At 44.7% G+C, this 17,196-nt stretch overlaps 1 protein-coding gene across 7 annotated transcripts in view; it reads left to right on the plus strand.

The window, feature by feature from the left end:
* Dlg3 (discs large MAGUK scaffold protein 3) overlaps positions 1–17,196 on the plus strand; it is a 53,351-nt gene that overhangs the window by 22,583 nt on the left and 13,572 nt on the right. For all 7 annotated transcript variants that reach the window (XM_052733559.1, XM_052733568.1, XM_052733586.1 and 4 more), the window contains one exon: positions 6,018–6,132. In XM_052733559.1, coding sequence (XP_052589519.1) covers positions 6,018–6,132 — 115 coding nt within the window. The remainder of the gene's footprint in view (positions 1–6,017; positions 6,133–17,196) is intronic.

A 17,196-nucleotide genomic window follows, 5' to 3' on the forward strand; every position in this document is an offset into this window, starting at 1 on the left:
TCTGAATGACTGTACTTCCATAAGAACTGGTAAGCTTTTTGGGTAGTTTTTGATTCATTCTGAACATGAGCTAGGTAGGATTCAGCCATGTCTTCCCTATTCAGCATTTTATGGGGCCTCAAGGCCAGAAAGTTCTCTAGTTCTCTCTCTCTCTCTCTCTCTCTCTCTCTCTCTCTCTCTCTCTCTCTCTCTCTCTCTCTCTCTCTCCTTCCTATGGTCTTAAATGTCACTTCCCTCAGGGAGAGCTTTGCTGAAATTACCCCCATCCCCAAGTAGATTGGGCACCCTGTCTGAATCTCCCTCTACATTTTTATTTATTGCAATTTTAACAGTTGTAGTTGAAATTGTAATTAGTTATTTGTTGATGTGATTGGAATTTATAGAGACTGTTGATTACCAGTATATTCCCAGCAGCTAACACAGTGACTGGCATGCAGTAGATACTTGAATAACTACATAAATGGATAAAACTTGTGCGATGCTAAGAAGAATGGTGTTGAAGGGCACAAAGAGTGTTTGGCCTTAGGCAATGGAGAAGATTTCAGGAGGAGGGAATAACAGATATGAATGAATTGTGTTCAAGGGTCCCAGACCAAGGAGTTCAAGAGCATTTGTGTAATGAGAACCAGGTAGGTAATAGGCAGGAGGATGGTGGAACAGTCCTGAATGATTAGTTCAGATATTAAGGTAAGATTCTTTAGTTGCTGTGATTGTAGATACTTGGATAGGGAAGTCTAGAAACTTAAGTTTTATGGTGACCAAATAAGGATATAAAGACCAGTTAGCACAATGGAGTAGTGGTCCTGAGAAAAGTGTGACCTATGTCAAGGTAGAGGGCAGGGCTGGGTCAGAGATAAAACATTATGACATTGGTGTGGTAGCACATACTTGTAGTTCCCGCTATTCAGGAGGTCCAGGGTGGAGGATCATTTGAGGCCAGGATTTTCAGCAGGCCTGGCCAATAGAGTGAGACCGGTCTCTAAAGAAAAGAAAATAGTCAAGAGAAAATGAAGAGGTTAAATCAATAGAAAGGCAGTGGCCATGAAAGCAAGAGGTAGACTGAGGACATGATGTGATCAAGAAGAAAGATCCGAACTTGAGGAACCATGTTGGCTATGCACAGGAAAAGTGGGAGTGTCAGATATAGTATTGGGACATTTTAGTGCAAGGAAAGAAAGGCTTGGCTTTCAAGTAGACACTGGGTGATCAAGTCTAGTCTTAGATGCTTATAGAGGCAGCTAGAACATCTTATAGGTGGTAGCTGAACCAAGGAATTAACAGTGCTTGGAAATGGGAGACGGAGACCTGGGGCCTGGGGCCTAATGCTAGAGTACCAGCAACTACACCCACCAGCAGAGCAGCCCTTTCCATTATTGTGCAGAGAACATTATATCTCCTTTTGTCTGATCCTTTCCAATCCTTTCCATACTTTGTCTTAGCCAAAAGGTCAGGAAATGGTTGTCTGTTCCAGAGTAAAATCTTGCCTTTACTTTGCATAACTGAAAGGCTCATTAAAGTCTATTTTCCAAACAAAAGATCAGTTTGTCCTCAAAGGTAAATTTTGCCTCTACTTCTGCAGAAACCAAAAAGCTTCTGGAAGCTGCCAAATATCATTTTATTTTCAGTCAGAAGGGCTTCAGAATGTTAGGGTTTAGTGGTGACAATCAAACACTTGCTTTTTTGTAGCACTGAGATGAAACTTGGGGTCACATGCATGATAGGCAAATGCTCTACCACTGTACTGTATCCTGAGCTGTGTGATTTGGGTGTGCATCGATTGTTCATTTGACTCTGCACCTCACTTTTGGAAATGTGTATTTCAGAAAGGTTCATACAATTATATAATGCAGCATTGATTGCAGTATTAAAAATTATAGGCTGTGTGTGTTGGTATTCTCAACACTCCAGAGGCTGAGGCAGGATTGCATTGAATTGAAGGCCAGCCTGGGCTATACAGCAAACGAAACACTAGACTATCCTGGGTATATAGCAAGACCCTGTCTCAGTGAGCAAACAGATTAAATGTACATTAACCAGGATATGACTGAATAAAATATATTATGGCCTCCATAACATGCAATGCTATGTGGCCATTAATGTGTATAAGGTCTTATATTTGTGTATTGATGTGAGTGGGTTTCTATGACATATCAGAGAATGAAAAAGTGTGTGTGTGTGAATCTGTGTGAGCTGTGAATACATGGATATAAAAGATGTATGGAGGTAAGCTTGGAAGGACACATAAGGAAAATACTAACAGTGGTTTGCTTCTGGATAGTGGAAGGAGGAAACCATACAGAAATTCAAAAGAAGAAAGTGGAAACATTTTTTTTAAGTCAAGGGCTGCCTAGCATACATGAAGTCCTGGGTTTCACCCCCAGTGCTGCAAAATTTTTAAAATAAATCATGTGTTACTTTTGTAGGGTTTTTTTGCAGTTGAAAAAAGTCATTTATTGGGGGTGAGGAAACACATACATGCAACAGACAAAGGAGAGTGGGGACTCAAAAAGCCAAAAAATCCTACTATTGTAGTTTTTTAAAAACTTTCCCAGAGCCAGTCCACACCTTTAATCCCAGCACTCGGGTGGCAGAGGCAGGTGGATCTCTGTGAGTTCAAGGCCAGCCTGGTCTACATAGTGGGTTCCAGGACAGCCAGGGCTGTTACACAGAGAAACCCTGTCTTGAAAAAAACCAAAAACCAACCAAAACAAAACAGAAGAACAAAAATCCTCGCATTGGGCAATGGCCTCTTTTGCATTGTCCTTTTTTTTTTTTTATGGATTTGAGATTGTATTGTCAGATTTATTTGGGGGAGCCATGCCTTCCTTTGGACACTTTCTGCAGGATCATTGCCTTACCATTACTCAAAACCAAACTGACTTCTCTATCAGACCAGTGGTTTCCAACTTGATGGGAAATCACAGTTACTTGATGCTTTTTGAAGGCAGATCCCAGGGCTCAGCTCTCTCTGTTTAGTGTATCAGAGGCTGGGTAGGGGGGCTTTCCAGAATTCTGATCTTAAGGCATGCTATGGTCCCTGAGAAACCCTCTTTCTGTACTGGCTTCTACATGTGCCCCTTCTGGCTTCTTTTCTCTCTGTGTGATTAGCATTGGTCAAAGGCAAGGAGGAAGCAAAGTATGACTCATCGTGGATATCTTCGTGGGTCACAAATGGTTGGGTTTATCTGAATGGGAAAAATGAATAAAGTGCAGTTTAATAGACTTGAGATTTTAGTAATAGGTGGTGCTTCTTTAAAGTAGCCTGTTTGAAGTGGGGCCTCTCAGAAGGAAGGCTGGTCAAGTGGCTTCCTACGCAGTGACTTGGGCCTAAGAGATACCCTCCAAATAATGACTGCTTCTCTGGTAAGTGGAAGGGAAGGAAAAATCGTGCGAAGTCTCAGAATTTAGCTGTTTTTTAAGTGAAGCTTTTGTCCTGGGAAAATATTTAACAATATTAAGAGTCATGGTCTTAAGTCCATTCCACATGCTTTTTTGTTGGGATGACGTTTTGTCTTTGTTCTACACAGTCTGTTAAGCAGTCTAGGATGTCGCTTATTGGTAAAGGGCTTGCCTAGCATGCAGGAAGCCTCTGTTCCCTCCCTAGCCCTGTGGACCTGTTAACCTGGTACCCAGCAGGGGGTTAGTAATGCCCCCCAAAGTGTGTTGAGCAACCTCAGTGGCTCCCAGTAGTTAGTGTCTGGAACTAAAGCATCGGCTCTCCTGGTGCTGCAGTTAGGACAGGTGTGAGGCACTGTGGGTGCTGGGAACCAAACCCGGTCCTCTGCAAGAGCAACCAGGGCTCTTAATCACTGAGCCAGCTCTCCAGCCCCACAGTACTTCTTTATTACCTTTGAAGATCCACTGTGAAGCTGGCGCTCATCACTTAATAAATCATTTGCTTTATTAGTTTGATAACAGATGGACACAGTTTTCTAAATTGTCCCTCATTTACTCAACAGTCATTTAGCACAGGCTACTCGGTGCCTCTGGACATTAGGTAACTGTCCAAATAGAAGTCAGAAACTGCTAAGGAGTGAAACTCCAGGGGGTCCATCTGAATAAGAATAATTACGAATTCAGTCTAAGGAACTTGAAAACCAGTAACAGATTCCTCGAAGCCGCATCATTGCTCCCCTTCCCTCCATTACTTTAATCGGCTCCCCTGGTCCAGGATTATCAACCTTGGATTATGAGTTTTGAGGAAATGGTGGTTTGGTGGTTGTTTTTACAGGATTTTTTTTTTTTTTTTTTTTTTTTTTTTTTTAGAAACACAGTTACTAAGCAACCGCTGTGACCTGCTGCTGCTCGGTTAGAGTTCAGTGGGCAGGGTCACCTCCAAAGAAGGCAATTCATAGACAAGAACAAAATGCTTGCAGATAGATTGGATGCCATTTTGCTGCTACTGTTCTGAGTTTGGGGGTTGTGTTGTTTTAGTGAGGCGGGGTCTTATTCTGTACTCCAGGCGAGCCTGGAATTTATGACGCTTCTGCCCTAGCCTTCTGGGTGCTGTGATTACAGGTTTGAGCCACTGTGCTAGGCTGGTTCCGGGTTCTGTGTATAGTTCTTGGATTCATCATCACCAAGGAAGTGCTGTCTGGTCAAATCTCTTGCTTGCATGGTTCTTCCCTGAGTGAGTGAGCTAGGAGGGAGGGCCTAGAAGGAAGGAGCAAGAAATGATCCCTGATCAGGGTTAGAGGCTAAGCCCTGGGGTGAGGCCAGTATCCTGTCTCTCTGAGCAGCCCAAGGCTTCTATGACAAATCAGTCTCCACCCTCTACATTTAGATTAGGACGTCTTATTTATATTGATGTGCTGCCTTGTAACTCTCAGAACAGGGACAATGTCCAGCTGCTGTGCACCCCCCCCCCCATTTAATAGGTGAGTCAGTGACTCCACTGCTTCCTCCAGGGTTGTAGGGACAGGAGTAAGTAATGAGGACAAATCACCATAGCACTCAGTGCGTGATGAATGAAAGAACACATGAATTTAACCATTTGGCTTCATTGAAAGCACAGTGAAGAAAAAGCAACTTTGAGAAGAGGTTATTTGCGTGACTTTTAACTCCACTCCCTCCTCCCCTTGGCTTCTTAGCATTTCCCTTTTCACCCAGCTGAAGGTCAGGTTGCTTTGCCCAGGGAGCGGAGGGAGGTGAGGGGGAGGGCAGGTGTTGGAGCAGGTGTTGTGTTTCCTCCCACAGAGTCACACAGACTAGGTGGGGTTGCTTCTTGCCAGCCCCTCTGTGGTGCATAAAAATGCTTTTGTGGAAGTTTTTCCCTGAAAGTGTTTTTAAGCAGTTGTCCAACCTTCAACCTCCAGCATAAATTCTGACTGCCTTTAAAGTCAGCTTGTCACTGAAGTACGCCTTGTTTTCTGCCATTTCTATAGCCTGTGCCTCTCAGTATACCCCATTTTACATAGCAATTATAGACCTGAAAAATGTTGTGTAAGGAGACATTTAGATTTAATGCTTGACAAATGATTGCAGTTAGTTTCTTTTTAGACTTTGTACTGGGATCCACTATCTCCCACTAAAAACGTCATCCTGGGAAAACTGTCCTCCTTACCTAACCGTGATTGAACGGCCTCTGGTCCTTTCCAGCCCCCCGCCCTGCCGTCTCAGGGCCATCTGTTCTCTGCAGTCCGCTTTTTGGGAAAGTCTCCTTGCCCATCTGCTCTCCTTTGGCCTTAGTGCCTGCTCTAAAGATTTATAAAGGCTGCCCTGGAACCTCTTTCCAGTTGTTATTTTTTAAGGATCAGTGAGATTTTGAAGCAGATAAAAGCAGTTTCCATTTTACATGCCCAAATGCAACTCTTTTCTTCTAGGTGCTTTTTTTCCCCCTGGGGGGGGGGGTTGGTCTGTCTTTCTCAACTTGGGGGAGGGACTCTGCTTATCAAAGCAAAGATTCCACCTCCCCGCTGCTTTGAAGCCACGTCCCCGGGCTTTCTGGCCGCGGGTGTGCTGGCCCAGGGAGCTCCTTGGTTCATTCTTTCCTGTCTTTCCCCTTGTCTCCCTGACAGAGTACAGTCGCTTTGAATCCAAGATACATGACTTGCGAGAACAAATGATGAACAGCAGCATGAGTTCTGGGTCTGGGTCTCTCCGAACCAGCGAGAAGAGGTCCTTGTACGTCAGGTAAGTTGCCCCTCTGAGCACCAGGCCCAGCCTTTCTTGTCTAACTGGTAGGGTGGGGACTGTGTACTCCCTGCACTAAAACTACACTTTGCACTGTGTGCTCAGGCTGCGTATTTTATGGTCAGTATCTCCTCCCTTTTGTGAACTGGTTTCTTCCTCTTCGCTCATGAATGAGTCAGTACGGGAAATGTTCAGTTTGCTCTAATTGTACGACTATTAGGTGATTGTTGCTAGTCAGCATTCAAATAACACTTGAATATTCAAAGCATGTTGCTTGCAATCTGTGCTTTGAGGGGAAAACTTAGCATCCCCGTCCCCATCCCCTTCCACTTCCATATATATATATATATATATATATATATATATATATATATATATATATATATATATATATATATATATGCATGATAGGCACGAGGAGCATATCAGTTATCACAGTGTTCTAGTACAGGGTCTCTTAAGAGACCAAAGAGCTGGCAGGTTGCTGTAATCTGGATATTTTGCTATGTCTCTATCCCCCTCTCTCCACCCGCTGCATGTGAATCATAGGACAAGATAGTGTATGCTCCCTAAGAAGGGAAAGGCAGGGACAGATGATCACATTGCACTAACTCTTAAAAGCTATGTGACGGCATTGTCAAAGACTAAGCTTTTTACCCTTGAGGGAATCCAAGTACAAAACCTCAGTTGGTAGACTAATAAGGGGACACTGACCTTTTCTTAAAATTAGAGGTAGTTTCCTTCTTCCTGCCAGGCTCTTGAGCAAAACTCCAACAGTCTGGCCAGCAGTACACTGTATCTCTTCAAGGTCAGACAGACACCTTACAGGAAGGTGGTGGGATTACTCCCCAGAGCCAGAAGTAGTTCCAGGCTTATTTAACTGGTTGAACATTTTATGGTGGCCTCTGCTACTTGCTGGAGGCGGGAAGGAGAGGCCAGTTGCCTGGTAACATGACAATTACTGTGTCCTTGGGGTGTGAAATGATGGTAGCTAGCTGATGTCAATGCTAATTGCAGTTCTCACGTGCTGGCTTTTCTTTTTCCACAGTTGGTTGTCACTGACCCTGCTGCAGGGAGTCAGCCTAGGGAGCAGTTTGTGCATCTGAGGCCCACTAGAACTCTTTGAGCTCTCTTCTAAAGTGAACCCTGCACTCTACTCTTTGTGGGTGGAGAGCATTTGCTGCATTTGCCTCCTGCTGGCAGCAGAGAAGGGTAGAGAGGCTTGGCAAGGTCCAGCCATCTTTCTAGTCTCCGCCTGGAGAAGAAAGGCCCGTTGGTGGTCACTAAGCCCTAGCTTGGGATCTACAACATGGACAGTGGGTCTCTGATGGGAGGAACCATCATGTGCTGTCACCCCCAAAAGTGGGTAATACTTATGTGACTTGGTCAGGATTGTTCCGTTCTGTGCTTCCAGCCCCCGCAGATGTGGCACTCCAGTGTGCGTGGGAAGCTCTCTTTAGGCAAGACAGTTCCTTCAGAGAGCTTTATTTTTAGATCTCTCCTCTCCGCCTAGCCTCTGCTAGTGCTGTCCCTGCCTGGGTAGGGGAACCAGGCACCGCTCTTGATGTGGAGCACCTTTCTGTGGCTCAGGCAAGGTAGCCACTCAGCTGGACTCTGGGAAGGAAGGGGAAGACCACGACTCTCCTTCTAGTGAAGCCATTTTTATATAATCTGCTCCTAACCTTGCCTAGATAACTGTGTCCTCTGAGGACAGTAGATGTGATTTAGAATGAAAACTGCTTGTGATCACTAGATGCAACCAGGGGAGAGATAATGTTTTATGGTTCCAGCTGGGAGTGGGAGCCCTTTCCTGGGTTAACCCCTTGACCTGCTCTCCTCTGTCCCTGCTGCAGCCTTTATACTGTACTCTTGGTTCTGGTTCTTCTGTATGTGAACACACTTGTCTCTTTCATGTATGCTGGTGGTGGAGAGTGGGGAGTATGTTGGGACTTGAACTTAGGGCCTCACACACGTTAGGCAAGCACTCTATCACTAGCTCCATCTCAGCTCCTTTAAGTTATTTGTTTTAAGATATGCATGGTCTTACTAAATTGCTCAGGATGGCCTGTAAAACACTTTGTAGCCCAACACAGTCTTTGAATTTATGGTCCTCTTGCCTCAGCTTTTTGAGTAGTTGGGATTACAGGCCTGCACAACTAGTTTCAACTTGTTTCTTACATTCTTAAAAAGAAAAAAAAATTCCATTGATACCAACAATTCCTTAAACTATTACGTCCTCTCTTCTTTCACTGAATCCTGTGGCAGGACACACTAGTTCCTTAAAAGATGACAATGACTGTGTAGAAAAGCAAGTCCTTTAGTCAAACTGGACAAATGCAGGCTTAAACGGAGGAAAATGGGGTTCTTCTTGGTGCATGTGTGCCCTCAGCTGTATGCCTACATACCTGTGTGTGCATGGGTGTAGGCCAGGCTGACCTCCGGTGATCCCAAGATCCTCTCACCTCTGCTTGCCCAGCCCTGGGATTGTAGGCATGTACTGTCCTGCCTGGCATTGTTATGCAGGTGCTAGGGATTGAAGTCAGGTCCTCATGTTTGCACGGCAAGTACTTTTCTGCCTGAGCCCCGTCCCAAACCCCAAGAACGGGCTTCTTCACTCTTCATAGTGTCCAGAATGCACTGTCTCAGGCAGGGTTCCCCCGTGAAATAGGAACAAAGGAATGTCATTTGCAGAAGCCTACCCTTCTAACATTCAGGCTGGGAAATTTGGGAGTTAGCTGTCCTCTCTACTGCTACTTCTTCCAATCACTTCTGTCAGTGACCTTACATGACATGAGCACTGGCTTTGCAGCCTGGTGATCGGACTCCTGAGCAGCCCAAGAAGGCTCCAGAGGGACATTTGTCAGGGATCAGCAGTGACCTTGTGGCCATCACAGTCAGTGACTGGCTCACTGGTTCTTCAACACCAGTCCGACCTCTTTATCACTTGTGTCTACACAGTTCTTGCCTTCTGCTTTAAAAGCTCTGTCTACCTTGCTAACGGTCTCTAAACACCTCATTGGCTCTCATCCTGAGATGGCAATACCATTGCTTTGCACAGCTTTACATCGTATTGTTGTGGAAATGACAGCCTTGATTTCTTACCAAACCTCAAGCCTACATCTCAACAACCTGATGGACATATTCAGAAAATAAAGCTGCTCACCTCATGCCTCCAACGAACTGGACTCTCCTCCCTCCCTCCTCCCAGCTTTCCTTAAGTTAATTGCCTTGCCTTGTCATGTGGAAAAGGAATTAGATTTGTTCTGTCACCCAAGGCGTATTTCAGTTCAGTGTGAGGAAGAAAGAGCTCATAATAAAAAGGCTGAGAAGGATTGGACTGCTGTTTGAGAGAAGATACTTGATTTTTTTGGTCACTGAAGGAGTTATACAAGAGCCTGGGTGACCTTTTGCCCTGGGCATTGCAGAGAGTTAAAGCCAAGACATTATTCTGTGCCTGTGCTGCTCAGAAGCTTTCCATAGTACACTGGCACCTTCAGCTTCAAGAGAACCATCATCACCATACAGCGTGACCTTTAGTATTGTTTTTAAAATGTTTTTTTAAAATCCTTTAAGTAATGCTATATTATGATCCCATTTTTGCATATGAGAAAACTGAGGCTTGACTCAGACTGCTAAGAAGTTCCCAAGTTGGAATGTGAACTGAGTTGCACTGACCTTTAATGAAGTGTAATTCTTCGAGTGTTTCCCCAACCCACTGACTGATGGCAGTTGGACGGAGTGCTGGTGGAAATATATCCCTAGCTACCTCTTGGAGAGAGGTTCAGGTCACTGTGCCTAGTGATTTTGTTGTTGTTGCTATTGTTTGTTTGGTCAATTGGTATTTCCCTCTTAGTACTCAGGGTTGATTGAACCTAGGGCTTCACACATGCTGCCACTGGGCTACATCCTCAGCGCTTTTTTTTTCCTTTTTGGTTTCTTTTGAGAGAGTCTCACTGTGTGAACCAGGCTGACCTCAATCTTGTGATCCTCCTACCCCAGCATCTCAAGTAGCTGGGATTACAGGCCTATGCCACCAGGTCTGCTACAGAATGTGTTTTTAACAGTCAGACTGCTCAAGAATGGCCACTTTATGCCATGATTGACGCTTATTTTGACATCAGTGCAGCAACTAAACATTCTGTTTCCTGTTCTGTGGAAGGCAGTAGCGCAGAACTAATAACTTGAGCCCGGTTGCTGGGGTAGATTCAGGGAAGCGGGTCTGCTTCCTGTCCTGGCTCCCCTCTATTTGGGGTGATGCAGCTGGACTCTGCAGTTTGGGGTTCAGTTTGGCTGCTGTTTCCCCTCTTGACACTTTCCTCGCTGCTCCTCCTACCTCCCCCAGGTTCCAGCTCCCTCTTGTTTGCAGAGCTGTTTTAGAGGAGGCAGTCCCTCCCATGGCTGCGCTGAAGCTGTAACTGTTCTGACCATAGGGGTGATGGGAGTTTTGAAGAGGGGAGCAGGAGGAAGGAGGAAAGGTAACGGTGTTTGGGCATTGCCAGTTGGCTTTAAAGCCACCAGGAACTTAGTGAGAAAGGCCTTTCCTCTCTTTACCATACTAGAATCATCTCTTATCGGGTGAGTGATGAACAGAGCCTTTCTCTGTGCCCAGCTAGGGCTTTTGCTCGGCTACTGCAGTGTTTGCTGGTAGAGACCACAGAAATCACCTTTCATGCCACTGGCTCCCAGTGGCTTGGCTAGGTGTTTAATTTAGGCCATTTGCATGTGAAGCCAAGGCAAAGCTGCTGAATAGGTTAGAATTCCAGCGGTGACTTTGATTTTATAAATGAATAGATGAATGAGTGACCTTGGCCTCTAAAGGTTGCCATGAGGCTTAATTGTGCAATTGTGGAAGTAGCTTTTGAAAGTCTGTGCGGCCTCCTCTGGCTGCATTCTTTGCAGCCTCAGGACGCCATTCTGGCAGTTTCGGAGTCTTGGTCTCCTGGCTGGCCATCTCCCAGCCTTCTTCCCACTCTAAAATGGAAATCCTGTTGGGGCATCTGTAGTTTCCATTCAATGAGGTGATGTTAGTATATTGGCTTGGTCATCAAAAAAGACCAGAGAGAGTGCTTCTTCCATCAACAGCAGGACACTTTGCTCAGTGGTGTTCATTGAAGCCCAGCTTGGTTTATTCATTAATAAGTCTCAGTAGTAGATGAAGATGCTAATCAGAAACTATTGACAGACTTTACTGTAGTCTAACAGAATTTGGGAGTGGTGACAATATTAATTTATTTTTGGAGGGCTAGGGGTCAAATATAGGGCCTCACATGTACTAGGCAAGTACTTTACTGCTGAACTGCACATCCAGGCTATTGTTAAAAGCACCAGTAATGTATGGAAGGCATCAGTGCTACCAGTGGCTGCTGGAAGTGCCTGCTTCCAAGAGCTAGTGCTACCAATCATTCTGTTCATTCCATCATCTCCAGGGCCTGTGAGCCCTGCGTGGTCTCTTACTGTGAGGTGTTGGTCCTTGAATGGCCCTTAAGATTCCTGGTTGCCCTTCAGGGCCTGGTACTTTTAGATAGACTAGAGATGAACTTCCTGACCTCCTTTTTTGAAGGTGCACCAAGATGACTCTGCTGGCCACATTTGGTGCTACTCTTATGAGTGTACCCATGAAAGTTTGGCTTTAGAATTTTAGGATGTTCTTAGAAGCTGCTGGAAACTTTAATTTTGTACCAAGGTCAAGAACTGATGTGTACTTTATGGTTTTCTGTGCTTGTGTTAGGCCAACCAGGCAATGGATGGTCTGTTCAGTGTTTGAATTATATGCTCCCTAACACATATGGCATTTAGCAATGCGCCAGGCCTCAGCTGCAGTAGAAGGGAAATGAAGCAGAGCATTGAGGGATAATACTTTGAGGGTGTTCTGTGGGATAGCCTGGGCTCATCTACCCTTCACAAGCACTCAGAAGGTCTTCCTTGGTGATAATACTATGAAAACTCAAAAGGAATCATGTGAGAATTAATTGCAATAAATAGAAATTATAAAGGAATGGATTAAAAAGCAGGATCACAAAACAAGGAGAAAGTTGGCCTAGGTCATGGAGGATTTGTGCAGGGGACCGAGGTGAGCCACACAACCCAGGCAGGACAGATGGCCTTCCCTAGGTCAGGAGATGGGCATAATCCTGAGTCCTGTGGAAGCAGCCCCTTGCCTGTGAGGCTAGTAGTACTAAAATGCTCCTGTTTGCTCTGTGTTGGGAAACCTGCCTAACCAGTTCCTGCCAGGTAGTTGTGTTTTCCTTGTGTTCTGGCTTGTTACGTTTAAGGTGCCACAGTGGCTGTGCAAGGTGCTTATGATTTCTCTGGGTCTTTTATACTCAAGCCTCACAATTTAAGATCGGAACTACAGAGACTTTCGCTAGGTAATCGGTTTGCTTAGAGCTAATTATATCCTTGCTTTCCCCTCCACTAGAGAAGGGTCAGCCGAGACGAAGATTGGCAGAGTTCCTCAGAACATAACACATTGGCCCTGTGAATGGGCGCATGCAAGATCCCTTTGAGGATATTTCAAAGGTCACCTCTTAAACAATATAGCTTCCAAGACCTTTGGAAACATTGTCTCCTGAGAGAAGCAGGCTGCGGCCTTCCATGTTGGTATGCTGCAGAGCAGTCCGGCCGTGAGCCTGTGCGCTCCTGGAAGCTCTGTCCCTGCTCGTGCTGGTGGAGCAGCTCTGCAGCCTTCCTTGTTGTGTGCTGTTACTCTCTTTCCCCAGGCCTTATTGTAGCTTCTTCTCCAAGCAATTCCCTGTCTTGTCTGCTTTGACCTTGATGATTGGAAAGTTGTAGGGGGCCCCAGGATCTGCCTCTTCTTGGGGTTTCTTTAATACACAGCCATGGTCAGAGGCTGGGAAGCCGCCTTCTGCTATGTACACAGAGCACTGTGGCTGTGGACTTGGGAGTGGTAATATTTTTGGAAGCTCTGGCCTTTCATGACACAGTGTTTCTCGGTGACTTCACTGATCCTTAACTTAACCTCAACTTTGTAAAATTCTTTTTATTGGGTTGACAAGATGGCCCAGTGGGTGAAGGTGCTTCCCATTGAAGCCTGGTGACCTGAGTTTGATTGGCTGGATCCCACCTAAAGGTTAAAGCAGATAACCAACCCCACAAAGTTGTTCTCTGATCTCCACAACGTGCTGGGACATACATGGCCAACAACAACTGTAGCTAGAGTTTTCCTGCCTGGCCCACAGTCAGGACAAATCTCTATCACCTGCCAGTCCCACAGCCGTCAGACCCGACCAAGTAAACACAGAGACTTATATTGCTTGCAAACTATATGGCCGTGGCAGGCTTCTTGCTAACTGTTCTTACAGCTTAAATTAATCCATTTCCATTAATTTATATCTTGCCACATGGCTCGTGGCTTACCGGCATCTTCCCAGCTCTATTCTCCTCCTTGTCCCGCCTACACTTCCTGCCTAGCCAATGGCCAATCAGTGTTTTATTTATTGACTAATCAGCAACACATTTGCCATACAGAACATCCCACAGCAAACAACAATAATAATTGAGGAAGAAATTCAAAATTCATAAGTTAAAAAGAAAGGATTCAGAAAAAAGGGGGTGTTTCTCAGGCTTTTAATCTTCCAACACACCTGTCCTCAGGTAAGCTTGCTTGTGTGCACACACAGCGGCGGATCCTTTTAGTATGTCCTCAGGTAAGCTTGCTTGTGTGCACACACAGCGGTGGATCCTTTTAGTATGTCCTTTCTTAGGTGTGTGAGGGCAAAGGTTTGGCTTTCTTTTTTCTTCCCTGCTGTCTCTTTGAATCAGATGTTGAAATGGTCCTGTGTCATTTAGGCCTTGCCTATGGTAAGCTTCAATTCCATGACAGTGATTCGGTTTGGCTGAAAAGGGGCCAGTATCTACCTTAACTTCCTTAGGATGAAAGTGGAGAGGAGGAGCTCTGAGGGTCTTGGAGGAAAGAGATGCTTAGAATAAAAGGCCTGTCTCTTTGTTAGAGCTCTAGGCTGCTTGGCCGACTGTCATTGATAGAAGGCGACAGTTTTTTTTTTTTTACTTTCTGTGACAATTTCACAGGAGTGTTGGAGTAGGGGGAAGGAGAGAGAGAGAGAGATGAATTTTGGTCAGTTGTCATCCCCATTACCTTCTCTTGTCCCTTTTGTTTGTGACCCACTGAGGTTAATTATGGTTGCTTGCATAAGCATGAACGTCGAGTTATTTACTGGAGCTTGGGGAGCTTATCTGTGGCATAGAAAAAAGTGACTCTCTTCCAGCAACCATGTTAGATGTCCACAGTTCAGTATCCTTTTTCTTAAAGAAGTTTAGATTAAAAAAATGTGCATGGGTGTTTTGCCTGCATGTATGTATGTGCACAGTGTGTGTGCCTGGTACCTGTGGAGGTCAGAAGATGGGGTCCGGTCTCCTGGAACTGGAACTATGGATGGTTGTGAGCCACCATGTGGGTACTAAGAACTGAACCTGGGTCCAACAAGTGCTCTTAACCTCTGAGCCATGTTTCCAGCCCATAGCATGCTTTTCAAAGATCTTAGAGGATAGCTGACATATTTTTAAATGTTTAGTAGGGTTTAATTTATATTCCTTTTTTGGCTACATGAAACATGCTATGTGAGACATTGAATTTAATACTCCTTTGCTGTGTTCTTTTCCACATGAAAGCATAACATGATGATAATGAAAAAGTCAAGGCAATGAAGTGGTTCCCACAGGCCCATTAAGTGAGTGTCACACCTCTCAGCTGGACAATCCAGCTGCTCTTCACTGTGGCCCAATCAGATATGGATGCAATGATGACTCTTGCCAATGCCTTTTATTCCTTCCTTCCAGGCCTTTGCTTACTCTAGCTAGAAAGACCATTTTCTCCCTATTTTTACCTTTGGAAATAGTGAACCTTTATTGAGACCCTATTCAAACATCAATACCTTTTTATTGCTTCCCAGAGTCTCTCCACTCCCGGGGAATGATCTAGGCTTGGCTTTGTCCCCTGTCTGTGCTTCTTGCTGCATCATACTCAGCCTACTGTGCCCCTCTGTCAGAGGGCAAGTTCCGCTAGGCTATTCAGTTAAGAACAGTAGAGATTAATTAAGAACTTTCTTTTCAATCCATCAGAACTGCAAATAGGAAAAACTTAGCATAACATTCTTTTGTGCTTCTCATATTTAACACAGTGCATCCAGAAATAATACTACAAATGTATTTAAATAATGGAGGGACAGTATTTTCTAGACATAGCCATATGGCAAATTAGTGTGTGTATTTTTAAAGATACCTGGCTATGACTTAGACCTCAGCACATTGTTTGACATTTAAGGGTCCTGGTCTGATAGTTGCCTATCCCACAGTGCTGAATGCTGTCCTGTGTACTGCTGCGTCTGACCTTCATCTAGTACTTAGCATAACATAATTTCAGCAGGAAAAGAGGAGGAGTAGACGTAGAGAAAAACCCGTGTCATGGGTTTGAAAAACAGACCAAAATCAGGACAAAGGAAGGAACTGTTGAAGGAAAGACCCACACTCAATAAGTGCTGGAGCTAGAAGGAAGCTTCAAGAATGTGGAAGAAATTTCCTCTTTTAGGCAGGAAAGTGGACAAAGTGAACTTTGAGGCCCCAATGTTCTGCTGGGTTCTTTTCCTGTTGGCAGCCCTGATTGATAGAAAAGGAAATTCTTAATTCATCTTTTGGGTTCATAACTGCATATATTAGTTAGAATTCCAAACTGAGATATCATGTTCCTGTGTCCTTAACGAAGTTGTAGCTTAAAAGCATTGTCCATCCCTTTCTTCGGTAAAGCCTTGCTCATCATTCATAAAGCTGTCAAACAAAATCCAGATGGAACAGGTGCAACTTTTTAATGGGAATTTGGAGTTATGTAACTTTTGACCTTGTTTGCCAGGGAACTTAGAGCCTCTCCTGAAGTAAAAGGCTCAAGCCTGTACTTAGTGGAGCTGTTTCTCAATTTTTCCTCTAATCGACTTACAGTTTTGGAAATTGTAAAAGGAACACATGCTGTGGTTACAAAACAAAATGAACAGTACAGCTCCTAATGTGCATTGATAAGTACTGGCTTTCTCGCTGGCTTGCTCTGTGCTCGTTCCAGCTGCTTGTGTTTGTTCCCGTTGTGCAGTGCCCAAACTTATCTCAGAAGTAGATGTCTATGAGTCTTAGTCCGATCTCCAGAGAGTTGAGAATGACCAATTACTGGGCTCTTGGCATCTAGAACACACATGCGAATTCACTTGCCCTTGTTCCCCAGCTTGCTATTGTTGTCGGCAAAGGTCAAGCCCTGTTCTTTGGATGCTAAAATACACCTTGTATTTCTGCCCAGTCAACCCTGCCTTCTCATATTTTACACATACACCCTAGTCTACCTTAATTCTTTGGTTTGGCTTTAGTTTTGTTTTTAATTTTTGAGACAGGATCTTCCTTATTGTCTTAGTTACTTTTTTATTACTGTGACAAAACACCATGACCAAGCAAGTAATAAAGCACAAATGGGGGCTTCCTTACAGTTTCAGAGGGTTAGTCCGTGGCCATCATGGTGGGGAGCATGGCAGCAGGGAGGCATGGCGCTGGAGCAGTAGCCAAAAGCTTACATCTGATCAACAAGCAGCAGGTAGAGAGAGCTAACTGGCGGTAGTTTGGGCCTTTGAAATCTCATAGCCCACCCCAGTTGACATACCACCTCCCACAAGACCACACCTCCTAATCCTTCCCAAACAGTTCTACCAAGTGGACCAAGCATTCAAATATATGAGCATATGGGGGTCATCCTCATTCAAACCATCATGCTATGTATGCCATGCTCATGATCCTTTTGCCGTAACCCCTCCAGTGCTGTAACCACCAGCCTATGCGGCTACACTCAACTCCTGATTCATTTTGATATCTTTCTGCCCCCTTCTCCAAACTTCCAAACTAATGTGTGCTTAATACAGATTCTGTTCTTCCCCAGTTTTGAAGCTTATAATGCCATTGTGTATTGCTCATCAGTTAGAATTAGGTTGCTCCAGCTTGTTGGTCTTTGTAGAACAGCTGACAGATGCCTGCCTTGCTTTAGGTTGCATGGAACTCAAT

This window comes from Peromyscus californicus, unplaced genomic scaffold, assembly GCF_007827085.1.
Source record: "Peromyscus californicus insignis strain IS unplaced genomic scaffold, ASM782708v3 Scaffold_10__1_contigs__length_136768540, whole genome shotgun sequence".
In the NCBI taxonomy this organism is placed as follows: Eukaryota; Metazoa; Chordata; class Mammalia; order Rodentia; family Cricetidae; genus Peromyscus; species Peromyscus californicus.